Here is a 15,006-nt window from a genome sequence, read left to right on the forward strand (position 1 = left end):
TCAACCTCAGCCTAGGCCGCGGCCGCCCTGAAGCCGCCGCCCGCCACTTCCGCCCGTTCAAATTCCCAACCGCTGCGTCACGCCGCCCCCCTCAGCCCACGGCGGCGCCAGACGGACAGGCGGCTCGGCCAATCGCCGGGCGGCGCTTCGCCGCCCTCCGCCAATAGCAGGCGGCCGGCCTCGGGAGGGAGGGGGAAGGAGGCGGGGCTTGCGTGCGTGAGGCAGCGCGGAGCCGGGCGAGGCGGCGGCACCACAAAATGGCGGCGGGGGCTGGCAGCGCGGCGGCGGTGGCGGCGGTGGGGGGCAGCGGTGGCCCGGCGGGGCCTCAGGCGGTCGGGGTGGCGGCTGGGGGTGTCCCCCAAGCGGGGCCAGGCGGCCCTCCGGTGCCGGGACCCGGCGCGGTGCTGATCGGCGACCGGTTGTACTCGGGGGTGCTGATCACCCTGGAGAACTGCCTGCTGCCCGAGCACACGCTGCGCTTCACGCCGTCCATGAGCAGCGGGCTCGACCCCGACACCGAGACCGAGCTGCGGGTCACCGGCTGCGAGCTCATCCAGGCGGCCGGCATCCTCCTCCGCCTCCCGCAGGTAGGCCCCGGGGTGAGGCCTGCGCCCTGCCTCACAGCGGGGGGGTGTAGGCCTCACAGCGGGGGGGTGCAGGCCTCGCACCGGGGGGCCCCCAGCCTCTCCCCGGCTTTCTCTCAGCCTCCCCCCGTGGTCCACGGCCCGGCCCCGGTGGCTCCGAGGCTCCCCGCGGGGCCTGCGGCCTTCCCCGGGCGGCAGGAAGCGGCTGAGGGCAGCGCCCCGCCGCCGCCCCGCGGCGCTTTGTTAGGGCCGGGTGTGGGGAAGGAGGGGGCTGTTCGGGGGGGGGGGTGCGGAGGGAGGGAGCGCCCTGAGGTTTTGCGGGGCTGGGGAGATTCCCTCGTGGGCAGGCTTCTTGTTACCTCGGGGGGAAACTTTGAAGTCTCCTCGCTACCCGAGTCTCGGGTGATCAGATTACAATGTTAACGTAACAAAATCGTAATCCGGTTTGACTTCCTGACTTCCTCCCCACACCAAGAAAAAGCTTTTTTTCTGGGTTAATATCACAACTTAGGATTTTACTATGTCTAATATTCTGGGTCCTTACAATTCAATGCATGTGTTTTGTTCAAAGGTAGGATTTGTGGTGTTGATACCATTTTAGACAACTCCATTCATTATTAAGATAGTAATGCACCTTTTCTTTAGGTACTACTGAACTTAATTCCGAATTTGAATACAGTTTAAGTAGCTTTCTTGGTCTTAAACCTGTTGAAATCTTAAAATTTTTTTATAGACTCACAAATTATTTTATTAATACATGTTTTGTTTCCTTTTTAGGTGGCCATGGCTACAGGACAGGTGCTATTTCAGCGTTTTTTTTACACCAAGTCTTTTGTGAAGCATTCCATGGAGGTAAGGAAATACTAAGATACATAATCATTAAATCACTAAACTGTGATTTGATCTTTCATCAGTTTTGCCTAGTTGTCAACCTAGATGTGATCAGCATTTGCACCTATAGATTTGACTTACCGATTGGCGTGATTTTGCAGAGCTACATAGTGCTGACTTTGACAAATTTTTAGTGTTTCCTGTTTTTACCACCGTTTTCTTTTGTTATCCCTCCTTAAGCTGTTGGAGGCAATCAGGTCCAGATTTGAGCAAAACATCAGTGTCTTGCAACGTTTCTGTTTCAGCATGTGTCAATGGCCTGTGTTCACCTGGCATCCAAAATCGAAGAAGCACCACGGCGCATAAGGGATGTAATTAACGTGTTCCATCGTCTTCGACATCTGCGAGAAAAAAAGTAGGTTTAGACTCTGAAATAATCTGAAGTTCTTACTTTGTATTTTAATTACTAAGCTTCATGGGCTGATGCTTGCATCGTTCCCTGTTTAATTAATCAGGGAACATCTTGAAAAGATCTCGTTAAGGAAAAAAGTGAGTTGAAAACTTCTTAAGTGAAGGTTTTTGATGTTCTGAATAGCAGCGGTGTCCTTTATTTTTATGGGGACGTGGCTTAACTTACATATAAGTACCCCTTGATGTTAAGTTTGTCTTTTGGAATTTGAAATTGTTTTGCAGAAAACCTGTACCTCTAATACTGGATCAAGAGTATGTGAACTTGAAGAACCAAATTATTAAGGCTGAAAGAAGAGTTTTAAAGGAGTTGGGATTTTGTGTTCACGTCAAGCATCCTCATAAGGTTTGTACTGTATAAGTTAACTTTGTTATCAGCGTTTATTGTGGTATAAATGCTTTGAGTAGGCTGCTTTACCGTAAGGAAGCTCTCTGGTTTGTACCTGATAAAGCTAGTTAATTACGTAAAGCTAGCTTCTTATGATGTCTTCTTTCTCATTTAAGAGATTCTTACTAGTTGGTCTTCTGTCACTGCTGAATGGCGACTGGAGGTGGATGCAGATGTTAAGTATTCCTTCAAGTCCAGGATACTTGAATGCTTTGTTTTTAGAACAAAATCATTTAAATGCATAGTTGAAGTTTTCTAACACCACAGCTCCCTAAATGTGGAATCTTAAACAGAAAGGAGATCTAGGGTTATGATATCTTATCATCAAAGAAATACTGAGTCCTGATCCATTTCTGTGGAAACATGGATGAGGTTATTAGTCCACGTGAGGTAGTTAGCAATGCTTCTTCTAAAAAGTACAGTCAAGTGTGAAGGGCTTGACTTCAAAAGAAACAATGATTCTCTATTTAAATATCATATGCCAGACTGGGATGATACTTCAAAGATGTACCCACTGTAGCCATATGAGTTCTTAGTTAGTGCCATCAATGTTTCCATTATAGCTTCTTTGTACCAGCTGATAAGGATGGTAAAAGAACTTTCTACTCAAAAGCAGCAGCACTTGAAATTCTGCTTTTTTTTTTTCCCTAAAAGCTTCTGTTGTCTTCACGTTTTCTTTGTGAGCCTACTTGATTTTCAGAAATGCCAGTAACCCTGGAGGGCAGTTACACTTTGTTGAATGGTATAAATTTGTATCTATTAGTCTGCATCCTGTTGTTTTCCTTTCAAACCTAAGAAAAACCTAGACCTGAATACACCAGTGACACAAAACACACAAGTCTGTTCTCTGCAAACACTGTTGCACATCAATTGTTACCTATCACAGCTAGCTGTATTTTTCCCAAGTTACAGCTAAAAAGGAGTCATGAATTGTATAGGAGAACATATCTAGCTTGAAAACAGTTGAAGACGAGACTTCTAGCTGAATAGCATGCTGACTGAGCTCAGAAGATGGAGAACTAGGAAGGTCAGATCTGGTTGTGTGTCAACTCACAGCAACTTTTGCTTTGGAGAGCAGAAGTTGTGTGGGTGAACCCCGGAGATGTTGCAGACGCTCGTGGAGTGTCTTAGAGCTTGAAAGCAAATAGCGGATGCCTCGTGGATGTCCCTCTGAAATATATAGGTGGCTCTCAAGGTTCTCCTTAATAACACAATAACCCATATCTTCCAGATAATCGTTATGTACCTTCAGGTATTAGAATGTGAACGTAACCAACACCTGGTCCAGACTTCATGGTAAGTTGATTTTCTTTGTTCTAAGAGACCAGCAGGGGCAGTAGCAGAAATATGTCACTTGAGGCACTCTGGGCAACAATGCTCAGAAGTGATTGAGGGCCACACCAGACAGCTCCAGTGTTTCTTGGAGTGCCCCAAATGTTGATCGTCCTCTTAAGTTTGAGGCACTGTTTTAATGGTAAGGTAGCTTTCTGCCCTGACTTCTCACTTCCCTCCTCTCTGCTTTCACCTTTCAGCTGAAGGGAGAATGTTGATTAGTTTATGGTTTTCTGGTTTTGTTGTGTTTTTTTGTTTGCTTTTTGTTCTTCGGAGAAAACTGTGTAGGTAAAGTCTGTTATCAGTGCTGGGAAATGGCCTTTCCCGGTGCTTGAGCTTGGTTACAGGTGTGTCAAAACCTCTCAGCACAGATAAATTTCTCTTATCCATATGGATAATGCAAGGTATCAGCTTCTAAGAGTGGATAAACTCATTGTTCTCATGTTTGCCAAGGAATGTCCTCTGCCTTGTTGCTCTCATTACAATAAAGATTTGCTTGGGTTTGGGAAGTTTATGTAAAATTCCCGGTCTTAAACATATGTAGATAACACTTTGAAACAATAGTGCTTTTTAACAGTACCGTGGTTTAAAAATCTTGAGTGAATCCAAAGATCATATTTCTGCTGACTGAACTGTCTGGTACTGTGACCTGTGTGTAGAGAACCAGTTTTGACTTTTCTTTTCTGTACTCTTTTAATCAAAGGGTAGCCTCTGAGGGTAAGTGACTAAGACTTCTCCTCTGCTGCCCAAGCGCTATGGTGCAGGGATAGCTGCCGTCTTCAGTCAAACCAAAGCAGGCTCTCCAAAGAGAAGGCTGACTCTAGACAGGTGGTATATACACGATAGTATAGTAACTGGCCAACTACTTCTTGTGCTTATACTTTTCAACTTATTTATTTTCATTGTGCTTTTTGACTGTTTGTATATTTCATAACTTGGTTGTTAATATTCTGAATGGTTTTTAATGTTACAATTTTATAACTATTATTAAATGTGTGTGTTTTTAGATGATAAAGCAAATGAAGGTGGGATTTAAGTCTTAAAATGATGAATTAACAGAAAAAAAATCTAGTTTCCATTTGTAAATCAGATAGAAAATACTATGTAATACTGATTTAGAACTTAAAAATAACTCTCTGCTACCAGTATTCCCAGTCCCATTGCATGTGGGTCCCTTCAACTTGAGATCACATCTGAATACTTCAGAGGGTAGTTATGTACTGCTCATCACTGGTTTTCTGCTCCTTATGAAAGGAAGGAGTAGGTGAGGAGGAAGGAAGAAATTATCCCATTTGAGAAATGTTTCAGATGTAAAAATAACATTAATGTACTGATGCTTGTAGCTCCCAGTACTTAAAAATGGGTGGATATCCAGTGCAATTGTTTTGTGTTTTTTTTTTGAAGTATGCATTTTTACAGCATTACATTTTCCTTAAAATACTGTGACAAGGATTCATTTCCTCACATGTCCAATTCTGAGCCCACAGGGAAAATATATAGAAGCCAAGCTTGGAAGCAGTCGTGTTTTTCAACCTGGGAAGTTAGGAAAAGGATGTGTGACTTTCAAATGTTTGAAGTACCACTTTTCTGTTCATATTTTTGTTGCCAAAAGGTTTGTTCTGTATTTTGGAGGAGTGAAAAGAGAGCAAGATAACTAGGTTTTAAAATTCTTTTCTCCCAGAAAGATGAGCTCGTGTTTAGCCCTGTTCCTCTGGGGCAGCAGTTGCTCTTTGCATCTGAACTGTGGTCTCTGTTTTGGATGTCTTGGGGCACAGTGAATCCTTGTATACTGGGTACCCACATGAACAATTACTGCTTTTGGAAAGCTTACTATATTGAGGACTTTGTTTTCTGATTTAGCTTTTTTTCCATCTGATACTTTGCTTGATATATGCTCAAAAATCTAGATTTTTTTTTTTAAGCACTTCAGCTGACAGATTCAGAGGAAGTTACGTTGTGTATTTAAGACTTTAGAAGAATAATTTTGAAGTGTACTGACTGGAATATTATATGCAATATTTTACAGTTTTCTCACTCTGTGAATATTCATTTTAAGCAACCTTGTTGAAACGGGACAATTTGGAAACCGTATTTCATATGCCAAAGAAGAGATCTGCCTGAATACTGAGTATTCACCCGAACTGATGTTTCCAAACACCCTGATTTCTTCTGTGTCTGCTTTTTGCATCAAAAAGAATTCTGTTCTGGATGGAAAGTAATGCTTCCAAAGGAAAACGGGTCCCTTAAATCTCCAGTGGAAGCTGGCGTGTGCTGAAGCAGGCCGTATTTTCATGGGAGGACTACCACAGGAGCTGCTGCTTTCAACAAACCATCTGAGTTCAGACATTGCAGAGAAACATGTGAACCTAAAAATCTATAACTGAGTACTCCAGATTATATTGTATGTTGTCTTGATGAAAATACTTGGCTAGTGCATGAGAGCAAGCCAGTCGAGATCCAGAGGGAAAAGTGAAGTTAAAATTGGTTCTCTTCTCACGGCTGGATTTTCAGCAGCCAGCCAGCCAGTCAGACAGACTTAATTCCTATCACACTTCCCTTCCCTTGAGGGATTTTTTTTTAAAGTAAAATAATTCAGTTTTTCTTCAGATTTACAGGAGTGTATTGTTGAAGTCTAGTAACTGAATGCAGAAAGAAATAGTACTTTTAGAAGTTTTATTGGGGGGAAAAGAAATGGGGGGTGGGAGGGAGGGAGACTGTTGTGCCCTACAACTCTGTTGATATCCTGTCTTTCAGGAATTACATGAATGATAGCCTGAGAACAGATGTCTTTGTGAGATTTCAGCCAGAAAGCATTGCCTGTGCTTGTATTTACCTTGCAGCTAGAACATTGGAGGTGAGCGTACAGTTCCATTAACTACAAGTTTGTTAGCTCTTCTAATAGAAGCAGTAAAGCCTGAATATTTCTTCCCATCCCTTTCAGATTCCACTTCCTAATCGTCCACACTGGTTTTTACTCTTTGGAACAACAGAGGAAGAGATTCAAGAAATCTGCTTAAAAATCTTGCAGCTCTATACGAGGAAAAAGGTTTGTTTTTCTTCAATATATTAACCTTCAGTAGAGACTGCTGCTTGAAACATGAGTTGGGAAACCTTGTGTTTGAAATCAACTGCAAGTGGAACAAGATACTGGTCACAGGATCTGGGTGTCTTTGTATCTGTGTTCCCCACCCACTACCCTTCCTGTGAGTAAGCAGAAAGTCTAGTTCACAGGGTTTTGTCCTAAGCAGGCTCCTGTCCTTACAGGTTGATTTGTCTGATCTGGAAAGTAAAGTGGAAAAGAAGAAACTGGCAATTGAAGAGGCAAAAGCACAAGCTAAAGGTCTTCTACCTGAAGGAACCCCAAATTTGGATAACCCATCAGGATTTTCCCCCGCACCAAAAAATGGTGAGTTGTGGATGAGTTGTTGGAATACTTTCTCTTCTCCTATTTATCTCCAAAGTATAAATAGGCATGTGTAGTTCTTTTTTTTTTTTTTAAAGCAGATTTCTCTCAATTACTCCAATGGCAGATCTTGAATAGCACTGTAACCTCTAAATTCTTGACATAGGTAAAGGCTGAAATCAAATTGGTATAAAGCTAGCTTAAATTTATACAGTAGAGAGACTTGCTTCAATGTGGTTTTGGCAATAAACTTAAATACTCGCAGTTAACTTGTTGTGCTAAAGAAATATTAGAGCATGCATATCATTAGGAGCTCTGGCAAAAGTAATATTTCTGGGCAAGAGGTGTGGATAACTTTCCTGCATGCTTGGTCTAAGATTTTCAGTCTACATCCTCAGTTTACCCTTAAAGAGAGGGAATAATTAGCGAGAGAAATAAATTACTCTTCTGCCTCATTGGAATGGCTTTGTGAGCAGCATGCTGCTCTTGCAGTTAACTTCTTGGCGTTAACTTTGGCAGTGATGTCTCAATGTATTTTGGCAGAAGTGTTTCAGATTAAATTCTGCCTTCTTTGAAGTTCTTCAGATCTGCTTCTTGTGGGTGCTTGTGTGTGCATTCGTGTGTGCACTTGTACCCGAACAGCATGTATGCAGTAAAGGTTACTACAAAGGAAATGAAGCAGGGTGGGGGAAGGCTTCAGTCCTTACCCTCTTTCAGTTAGTACCCAAACTTTCAAAAATAAGGTAACAAAAGCTTCTTTTTCTAGAGTCTCCAAAAGAGGTTAAAGGAAATAAACCCTCGCCGCTACCTGTTCAGGCAATGAAGAATGCTAAAAGGAAAACAGAGGGAGCAAAAAGAACGGGTTCAAATAGTCCAGTGAATGGGTAAGGCTTTTGTAACAAAAAGTTCATTTTTTTTTCCCATTATTATCTTAAACAATCTTTTTCTACTGTATTTTTTGTTTCTTGCAGCATTCAGAAAGGAAGAGAAAGCAGAAGTCGAAGTGGAAGTCGAGATCAAAGTTACTCGAGATCACCATCCAGATCCGCATCTCCTAAGCACAGGTATGGACTCCTGTAAAAGGAGGCTGTGCTGTTAGAGAACCTCCCATGCTACTGTGCTGAAGTAGTAAAAAGGTGTTTTCAGGGAGTGAGCTTGGTAGTTTTTCCACCAGAGAGGCTGTGACATAACAAACCAGTATCTGCTACTCCAGAAACGTTAGGGCTGACTGCGGATGGTGTTGTCTTGGCTTACAGAGCAGGGGAGCTGCAGTGTCTGACCTCGTCACGCTTGCAGCTTTTAAGTCTACTTGGCAGAGCTCTATCAGGATGTTTGCTAACTTCAGGCTGTTTGTTGGTGACGTGTGGCCCAAGCAGCAGGGTTAGCTTTGTTTGTTTGCTTTACTTATTTAAAGCTGGGGAGTTGTCTACAACCTTTAGGAAGTTGTTATTACTAAAATATAATCGTGATTCCCATAGAGGGGAGATCTAAGAGACAGTAAAGGAGTAGGTATCGGCTCCAGTCTTGTGCAGTTTGGTAATAGTTACTATAACTGAAACAGGAGAAGTAGCTTTATCTTTGTTCGGTTGGCAGCATTTGAAATCTAGAAGTTAGATATTCATGCATTTTTTCAAAGCACTGAGGGAGAAATCTAAAACTGACACGGCTGCTGTGTTCCAAACGGATACAGGTTTCTAAAAGTCACTACTTACCCTGACCAGAGGAATTGAGTCTGGGGCACGTGATTGGTTTTCATGGGATACAGAATCAAGTGTCTGGCCTCAAACTGTGAAGGCCTACAGTGAGAAGCGTCTGTCTGTACAGTACTTAGGGTGTGCGGATGTATTGTGGCTACATTTAGGAGCTAATGTGGACTAGTTCTACGTGGATAATCATACGCTTGCTTTCCTGTTCTTTCTTCCCCTAGGAAAAGTGAAAGTTATTCCACATCAAGTGGCTCGAAGTCCCACAGCCGTTCGAGGAGCCGCAGTGACTCTCCCCCAAGACAGTTCAACCACAGTTCCAGTTACAAAGGTTCCAAGATGAGAAGTTACAAGAAATCAAAAGACTATAAATACTCAGCGCACAAACCACGGAAATCGCGCAGCAGGAGCTCGTCGCGTTCCAGGAGCCGGTCCCGGGAGCGCTCCGATCATTCAGGGAAGTACAAGAAGAAGAGTCACTACTACAGAAATCACAGGCATGAGCGTTCGCGCTCCTACGAGCGAGCAAGTCATCGCTATGACCGCGACCATCCTGGCCACAGCAGGCACAGGCGATGAGCAGTAGAGCGAGGTCTTTCCTTTGGAATTTAAGCTGTGGAGCTCTTCTCCATTTGGCCTTTGCAGCATAGGGTTAACCTGGCTTGTAAACCACGTGGCTTCAGTAATGTCTATTCTGCTGGTAACTGTTCTTCTTATCATGAATCCAAAGGAAAGATGTGAACGAGACAGGATGATGCGAAGGACTCTGATAATTGTCTCGGTGACTGTTCTGCTGGCGCGTCACTAAAAACACTGCAGAGCTCGTCTCTGGATGCTCTATGCCTGCTCTTTTAGTAATTTACCTACCCTAGTGCGGTGCTTGGGCCTTGCAGTTCTGCAGCAGGACCTCCCTTCCTCAGTAGCAGTGGGAATGCTGTGCTGAAAGGTCCTTCCCTGTGCAACTGGAAGGCTCGAGACTGCTCATAAAAACCATTGGAGTGGCTTGGTGCTAACAAAGCTGTCTTTTCATACTGACTCAATGATGTTGTACAAATGTAAGGTGACTTTTTTAGAACCGATGCCTATATTAGGTTATATATGTGTATATATATTTTGCAGTGTTACAGTCCAGTATGGGAGTACGGCCTTACTAGCCTTTACACTTTACCCACAATGTAAATAAGCATTTGTTTAATACAGGTGGAAGATATATACAGAAAAATTCAAAACTTGAACTCTATCAAAAAGACTTGTGTAGAAAATTCTGATAAATGTGAAAGTATTTAGCTCTGTGTATTGAGAGTAGTATATTTTTTATCTGTGCAATGCTGTGTGCGGGCCACCAGCTCATAAGACATTTCCTATATATACATTTTAAGTGGTTTGAAATTCTTTACTCAGGATCTTTGACACTGAAGAATTAGTAGTTTGTCAATCTGCATGCTTGTTGAAGAACAGCATTTTAAAAATAGCAAACAACCCCACAGCCCAGTAGTATCAGTTCTAGTGGTATATCTGAGCTGTCACACTCATGCTCCCTAATTTCATTAAAATATTTGATTTTATATTAAATTCACTTCATAGTAGTTTCTTATGAGCTATACCACTGTGCCTACTCATAAGGAAAGAAAAAAATTGGTTGTGAATTGAAAAGATTAAAAAAAAAATCCTAGTAGGCTAAAGACTAACCTCAGATGTTACACCCTGAGTGTAGATACTGCAGGTGTTGTGCTGGGGCCATCCTGCAGGAGTAATTGGTGCCAGCGTGTGAAATGAGGTGCTTTTATTTGAGCTGTGTCACTAAATCTTCCTAGGAGCACTGCCTGCTATTTTAACCTTCCTCTGTCTGCTGTGGGGGAAAATGAGATTCATGAGAGATCTTTGGGGTCAATTTTGCAGGTGCCTCACTGTGACAACACTGAGTGTGACACTTAGTCCGAGCCAATCTCATTACAATCTTAGTTTTTGATATAAAGGCAAAGCAGCTGACAGGGTTTGCAGTCATCTTTTAGCCAACCTCTACCCTACCAATTTCTTGAGCTGGGGATTGCATAGGGTTACTGTGCCATTACCAGTGGGCCTATTCTTTGTGATTTTGACTTAATTTCTGTTTGAACCAGGTAGATGGATTCTGTTCCATAATAGAAATTGCTACTTTCCACAACAGTTAACTTACCTGTTCTAAACACATTGTCACTCCTTAGTTTCAGTGGGTGCCCGTTTATTTCCTGCTGGGGGAGAAGATTCATTATTCCCTGGTCACCTCACGGTAGCAGTTGTCATTTTGTAGATCTTTACCATATTTCTTGTTACATTTCAGCTGAGAAAAGACAATGAACTGAGGTAGGCAGCGGATCGAGGGAAAGCCCTGTGGAACTTCAACAGGGCACTGCTGTGGAATGTAATTTGTAAGTCAGGGTAGGGGAAAGATACTAGTACAAAGCTGTGCTGGCTGGTTTTAACTGGAGTAGCCTCTTGTTTTTATCTGCTCCTGAATCAGCAAACTATACACCTTATCTTGACCTTTGCACATGGATGGAAACTAATTTTTCCATACCTGGTATGCTAAATAATTGGGTAGAAGTCAAAGTATTAACGTAGCGTAGAGATAATGCAATATAAAAAGTAACTTTGATCTATTGGAGGTGTTTCTAATACAGACAAACTCAAGTACCAGTGTTCTCTAAAGAGTTCCCATTTTCAGCCTTTTTAATTCTTACTGCCTGGCTATTACTTGGAGCAGGTCAGCCTCAAATCTGTTCACTAACTGCAGTTCCAAAAGGTAGTCAGTGTTTTTCCCTTTTTGATTACTTCATTCTGCTCTGGATGCTTCCCAAACTGCCACTTGTCCATTTCCTGAGTTGAGGCGTGGAGGGGGAGGCAGGCTTCACAGCTGCAGCTTCCTCCAGAAAGACTCTGGGAGGAATTAAGTCAAAGATGGGCAAAGATGAAGGTAAGATGCAGGCTGTGTGCGTTTTTCAGCGTGAACACCGTGTCACTTAGCAGAAAAATCAACAGGTGCATTTTACAAACTACTTTCTTCATGTACAGTGCTAAATAAGTAATCGTCTCCTTGAACATTTGTTAAAATCTGGAGAGGAAGAAAGCAAGAGAAAGTATGTGTCTATTTGTGCGTTAACGTGGTTTGGTTCCAAAACAAAAAGGATTATATCACAGGATTAAAGGACATCCTGTTCCAGGAGAGAACAACCTGTCTTCACCAGCAAAAAGCCCGATGCAGATAGCTACACAGAATGTCTTGGCAGTGAGGCAGGGTTGTGAGGAGATGCTCAGAGTAGCTAGAGGAAGTGTAAAACAGAGCTGCTGAAATCTGGGGGCTGAGTCATCAGCCTGGAGTAGCTGCACCTCTAGGAGAGGTGTGCTTGCTTTCACTCCGGTGGTGTAGCCAAAGCCGTAAGGGCAGGCACTGCGTTGTTTCCCTTTGCTCAGAAAATCCATGATTAAAGACTCAGCACATGCATGCAAATTCCCCCAGAGTTAATAAATACAGCTCGTTTTCTGCCTCCTCTGTGCTGAAGGCTGAGAGCTGTTACCTGTCACACCTCATGGATGGCCATGGCAGGTGTTAATAACCTGCTCAAAGCTTCATAGTCCTTCATTCCAGGGTTCTGCATGGAGTTCTTTGCACTGACTCAGCTGAATCACAAATGATTAAGGAAGCATGGGTTTAATTCAGCTACCTTGAGCACTCTGTTAGTTTAGGCCCCTACAGTTGATGCTTTCATGGAGTGGTGAAGGCGATTACGTGGGGCAGAGCATGCATTTCTCTGTAACTTTAAAATGTAGCTGGCCGACATCTGAATTTGATGAACAGCAGTGGCTCTGGTCCTCTTCCCTGTACAGTAATGAGTAAACTGCATGGGTAACGAGCACAGGTGATCTCCAGGCGATGACAGATCTGTAAGTGAAATTCATGACAGGTAAGAACACAAAATAAGGACTGTTCATACTGAACCCCGCTGACCTGAGGGCTGTGTATTAGTGATTAGAAGTCATTTAGCTAGAGGGAGTGTCTGTTTTTAAACCTTGCGTTCCTTGTTTGTCGTCAGATTATCACTAATAATGATTTGGAGTTCTGCAAGCACTACAAATAACCCGATACTCTGATAGGTGGGGGGAAAAAAGTGCCAGAGACCTGCAGGAACGTGGCCTTGCAGCGTGGCCTGCACAGTGACTGACTCGAGCCAAAAGAGGAGCCATGTGAATGGAGCTCACTCACAGAAACTGCAAGTAGCAATGATTGAAGAGCATTGCTTCACCAAAAAAAAAAAAAAGGATATTTTCTCCATTGTGCAGTTGCCAGGCAACTCTTGTTTTTATTGCCCATAAATGTGGGTGAGAAATTACACGGAATACAGAAATGCTTTCTCAGTAAACTCGGGTTTGAACTAGATGACACAAAATTTGCCCCATTAGGTTGCGAGCGACTGCATGCTGAAATCTGGGCTTGACTTTGAGTCAAGGCAGGCCCGGAGGAACGAGCTTACAGTAAGCAGAACATTGCTGAAAGCCTTGGCAGGCAGAGCAGCCACAACAGGCATGGAGATGATGAGAGCTGAGGTGAGAAGCGTGGCTGAGGGCGGCCAGGTTGACATCCGATTTAATTTGTGAGGTCCTGTGCTGGAGCTGCTGGTGGGTTGCAGTCTCTGGGCAGCATTTCTCACAGGTACCCAGCTCTGTCCTGTGACTTGGAGGGCTAGATCTGTCTCTGCCCCAATTTTCCCAGCTCTGGAAGAAGAAGAGCAGCTTTTTGTTTTTAGGAGGAGGTTGGAGTCTTGCATCTGAGAAGCATTATGTAGAACTCAGTACAGGTCGGTTCTGTGTCATGACAATAGCAGGAACTTTCAGTACGTTTGTTTGTTTCAGAGGGAATTAAAAAAAAATCTTCCTCGGGTTAGGCTGTCTCATTCCCTTCAAGCTACTCTGAATTCCAGAGAAGAAACGAGCACCCTCACAAAGAAACCCTGTGCGTGAAGTCCTGGCCACGCTCTGGCAACGACAGATTCCCGTTGACTTCAGTGGGATTTGCCCCTTTTTGTTCTGCACAAACGATGCTGGCAGGAGAATGCTCAGAACAGCTCGGTGGAGTGGTGCTTCCACGGGCAGGAGCCAGCTTAGAGGAGGAACACGGATAAGGAACGTGTGGGAAATTGAAAGCAACTACCAGTGAAACAATTAAATTGATGATTATTGTTGTAATCTGCAGGCACCAACCCTGATTTCATTGCACCAGCCCCAGTGTGAAGTGCGTAATTGGTGTCCCCAGTGGCTCAGGTGCATGGAGCTGTGTTATGATTACATCAGTCCCGACTTTCCTCTTCCCAGAGGATGTCCCAGCGTATCCTGGGCTTTCCAGTGCCCGTGCACCAGCTGCGTGGGCTCAGCGCTGCCACTGGGGACTCACCTCAAGTGCACAAAATCCCAGCCGTGCCCGGCAGCGCTGGCACTCCTACGTGCTGACAGCCAGGTCGAAGAAATGATAAAAGCACAAAGATGTCAATTAAGTTGTCTTGTGCCTGACAGGGACGCTTTGAAAATTCTCCAACACCAACACCATGCTGTTAGTAATGCACAAAAAGAATCTAGGAGAAAAAACAGGTGTCGGGATACAGGGTGACCTTACAGCTGCCTTCTTGCTGCACCACGTCTTTGCACAAAGATAAACTTTTCCCACAAGCTTTAGAGAACAGTGAAATATAATTCAGGGGACACAGCTTAAACGAAGGGTGATGGATCCGTGCATTCATTTTTACTAATTTAATTTTCATTAATTTTTATGTGACAGGGCAACAATTGGATGTATTTTGATGCTCAGGAGCCCCTTGATGTTACCAGAGCTTTTGATTTGTGTGCGTGTGGATGAACGCTTGCAGTTTGTGCAGGGCTGAGCGCCGATTCTCCAAATCCCAGCCGAGCACCCCAACCTTGCCCCCCGTATGGTCGGGATGGACGTGGTTCCCAGCTGCTGCGTGCCAGCATCTCCCCGCAGGGCTGAGCGGGGCTGCTCTGACTTTCACACCGAGGCTCGGCTGCGTGTCTGCGACTGCAAATGAGCAGAAACTCTGGAAAGCGAGGTGGCCGTGCCCCTCTGGCGTGAGTCAGCCCTCGTGGAAGTGCAATTTCTGGGTGTTGTCCCCTGACCTGTGGCTCAGCGGCCTCGAGGCAAGTCATTTCACCTCTGTTCCCCAGCAGCGAAGGGGAGCCAGTTCTGCCTGCTGCTTTTGCTGGCTGTTCTCAGACCTAGAGCAATTTACGGCGGGTACTGCCCTGACGGTT

The 15,006-nt window shown here is 44.2% G+C and overlaps 1 protein-coding gene across 3 annotated transcripts; it reads left to right on the forward strand.

Annotated features, from left to right (window-relative positions):
* The first annotated feature begins 213 nt into the window (after nt 1-213).
* CCNL2 (cyclin L2) lies at nt 214-9,995 on the forward strand. 3 transcript variants are annotated; one of them, XM_068658759.1, is made up of 11 exons: nt 214-587; nt 1,362-1,436; nt 1,721-1,830; nt 2,109-2,229; nt 3,503-3,567; nt 6,358-6,457; nt 6,545-6,649; nt 6,868-7,009; nt 7,773-7,890; nt 7,978-8,070; nt 8,934-9,995. In XM_068658759.1, exons 1-11 carry the CDS (start codon nt 258-260, stop codon nt 9,286-9,288), a joined length of 1,614 nt encoding a protein of 537 aa, XP_068514860.1. In that variant the 5' UTR covers nt 214-257; the 3' UTR covers nt 9,289-9,995. The 3 variants fall into 3 exon arrangements, with proteins under 3 accessions (XP_068514860.1, XP_068514862.1, XP_068514861.1); XM_068658761.1 differs by lacking the exons at nt 214-587; nt 1,362-1,436; nt 1,721-1,830; nt 2,109-2,229; nt 3,503-3,567 and adding an exon at nt 4,413-4,431; XM_068658760.1 differs by lacking the exons at nt 214-587; nt 1,362-1,436; nt 1,721-1,830; nt 2,109-2,229; nt 3,503-3,567 and adding an exon at nt 5,818-6,004.
* The last annotated feature ends 5,011 nt before the right edge of the window (nt 9,996-15,006 follow it).

The sequence above is a fragment of the Anas acuta genome, chromosome 22, assembly GCF_963932015.1.
Source record: "Anas acuta chromosome 22, bAnaAcu1.1, whole genome shotgun sequence".
Lineage (NCBI taxonomy): Eukaryota > Metazoa > Chordata > Aves > Anseriformes > Anatidae > Anas > Anas acuta.